Below are 2,732 nucleotides of genomic sequence, written 5' to 3'. Positions count from 1 at the left end.
ATATAATAATAGGATGACAGATCGTCCCCACTCAGAATCGTTTTTCGTATTCAATGATTTATTATTTAATTCAAATTTAATACATCCATTACTACAGTGACCTACTCAATGACGAGATACACTCGACTCTCCCACAACAATACAGCTGAACGGTTACCTACTTTCCCCCTTTTTTTAATAATATGTTATGTAATCCTAATGATTATGATTTATTTTACTTGGTTTAAACTTCATGATAGATTAATATATAGTATGTATTATAATAGACGCATAGTAGACACATAGTAAATTGTTAATTTTGTTTTTCGCTCATATGAACATACTATGTATTTACTATGTACCTATTCAACTAACTGCTACAATTTTACATTAATTATACTTAATAATAATTACACAAAAAATATAAATAAAAATGTAAAAACGATTATGGTAAATTATAGTTTTAAAAATGCATACAGTTTTCGTTTTATCATGTGTCGCTGACAATTTTTTTTTAAAAAAAGTAGGTTTACCTACTATAATATTTTATCATGTAAATATGTGATATAAATTAACTGTATAAATTATAATATTATGTTATAATATTATAACATTTACTTTTGATTTGATACCTACCTATTTTATATTTTATCAATATGTGAATATTAAATACAAAATTTAATAATTTAGTATAATAACTCTAAAGATTATTTCAGTATGTAACATTTTTACTAACGACCTCCCAACCATGATAATACTTTGTATACGATTTATAAATACAATATATACTGCAACAGTGCAACACTACAATATTCACACTATACATCTTGCACTAGGGTTACTGCTGACTTTTCATTCTGCTATTTACTTCACTATCGTATAATAATATAAATAAATAAAAATATTTTTTCTTTACCGGTGCAATATGCCTGGTTGAACTTAATGAGGGCCGAGTGAATATTGCCCTGTCTGTACAAGGCCTTGCCCTCGTCCAGCAGCTCGGAGGCCCGCAACTGCATCGGCCACAGTTTCTCGACCAACGACTTGACTAGCACGTCTACGTGCGGTTGGAATGGCGTGCGCATGCCGCACTTGTGGCACACTAACGGTTTGCAGGCGGTGCCACCCCCGCACCTCCAGCAGCACGTGTGACCACACAGCAGCGTGACCGGTTCCCTGAGCACCAGGTTGCAGATGCAACAAACGAACGGGCACGACTGTTGCTGCTGATGAACGTGGTGGGTGTTGTGGCGGTGGTTCTGATGGTTGTTGTGTTGCTGCTGTAGCTGTTGTTGTTGTGACTGTGGTGGCGGTGACGAGGACTTTGGGATTGTCTGGGAGTCGTCGACCTGCTGTCGGATCAGGTCGAGGAAAGCTGAGGTCACGTGCCACAGGCAGTCGACGGGCAGCGGTCCCATCCGGAAACACCGGGCGTACAGATCCAGGGATTCGCACACTCGGCCGCACTTGGCCACCGAATCGGCGTACGCGATGCACGCCTCCAAATTGTCGTAACCGACATTGACGCCGCCATTTCGGATCTGCTGCAATTCCTCCTGTTGCTGATGCTGCTGCTGCTGTTGTTGTTGCTGCTGCTGTTGATCCTGGTGGAGGGTGACAGGTTCACCGCCGCCATACGTACTGATGTATAGACCGGAGAACTTGTCGTTTGCTACCACTTTGGCCATAAAATCATTTATGCTAATTCCCACCTTTTGAATGAAGAACGACATCAACCTGCGAACAGTGCACAACATCTGAACACCATCACTCGTATTAAATAATATCGCAATTTATACACCTATTAAATTCAAAAATAATAATACAATTTTAGATCACGTGCATTTTATGTTAAGACTTATATAATAGCTAAAATTGTTCGAGTATAAGTTCGTACTACATAGTAGTTTTTTGTTTAAATTACTGAAAAAAAAATCTCATTGTATTATATTATGACCTATCTTAAAAAATATCTACGTGCTATATAAAAGACATAAATATTTTATTATTATATATTATATTGACCTACCCCCAAAACGTAACGTCACAGACAACTGCGTTCGACCACCGTCACCAGCACGTGATCGAAACACTGCAAATGTCTGTACACTTACCTATTATATTGGTTCTACAGTCCTATTAATAATACATACTATATGTGTTTAATATAATGTTAAGTAATATGTCATAGACCATCCGCTTTATCATCGCATACGGGAATGCGATCGGTTAATTTTTCTCAGCCCGTTTAAATCGAGTTTTAACACTTTTAACTCTCCACAGAGCAGTGGTTCCCAAACTGTGAGGCGGTCCTCCCTTGGGAGTCTCGAGCCGAGTGATAAATAATGATTTTTTTAAATTAATAATAATTTCGCATACAGTTATATTGTAAGATAATACTTGAATAGTTGAATGGGGGATTTTCGAGAAAGTCGCTACATCTAACCAGCGTTATCGCGTTATCGATAACCCAATATTATCGCGTCTACCGAACAATAAAAATATTTGTATATTTCAATACTATAAATTTGTTATTTATTTATTCAAGGGAGGCGTAATTATTATGTTTATTTTTAGGGTGGCGTGAACTAAAAAAGTTGGGGAACTGCTGCTATATAGAGTATAATATTATACTCATTTATTTTCATAGATACGCAATTATTATTTGTCAACGACTTACCTATAGGACTCCGATGATCATATTCATAGGCGCACATAGGGGGGTGCTTGGGGGTGATAATCACCCACCTGTG

The 2,732-nt window shown here is 37.2% G+C and overlaps 1 protein-coding gene across 2 annotated transcripts in view; it reads right to left on the bottom strand.

The window, feature by feature from the left end:
• Positions 1-1,812, bottom strand: part of LOC100569181 (LON peptidase N-terminal domain and RING finger protein 3) — a 35,550-nt gene extending 33,738 nt beyond the window's left edge. The window contains exons 1-2 of one of the 2 annotated variants that reach the window (XM_016804019.2): positions 1,263-1,716; positions 896-1,208 (exon numbers count right to left, since the gene is read on the bottom strand). In XM_016804019.2, the coding sequence (XP_016659508.2) occupies positions 896-1,208; positions 1,263-1,712 (763 nt within the window). In that variant the 5' untranslated portion in view covers positions 1,713-1,716. Of the gene's footprint in view, positions 1-895 lie in introns of both variants that reach the window. The other variant, XM_003244167.4, reaches the window with a different exon arrangement.
• Positions 1,813-2,732: the final 920 nt, after the last annotated feature.

The sequence above is a fragment of the Acyrthosiphon pisum genome, chromosome A1, assembly GCF_005508785.2.
Source record: "Acyrthosiphon pisum isolate AL4f chromosome A1, pea_aphid_22Mar2018_4r6ur, whole genome shotgun sequence".
Lineage (NCBI taxonomy): Eukaryota > Metazoa > Arthropoda > Insecta > Hemiptera > Aphididae > Acyrthosiphon > Acyrthosiphon pisum.
This window is presented reverse-complemented; position numbering and strand designations above follow the sequence as displayed.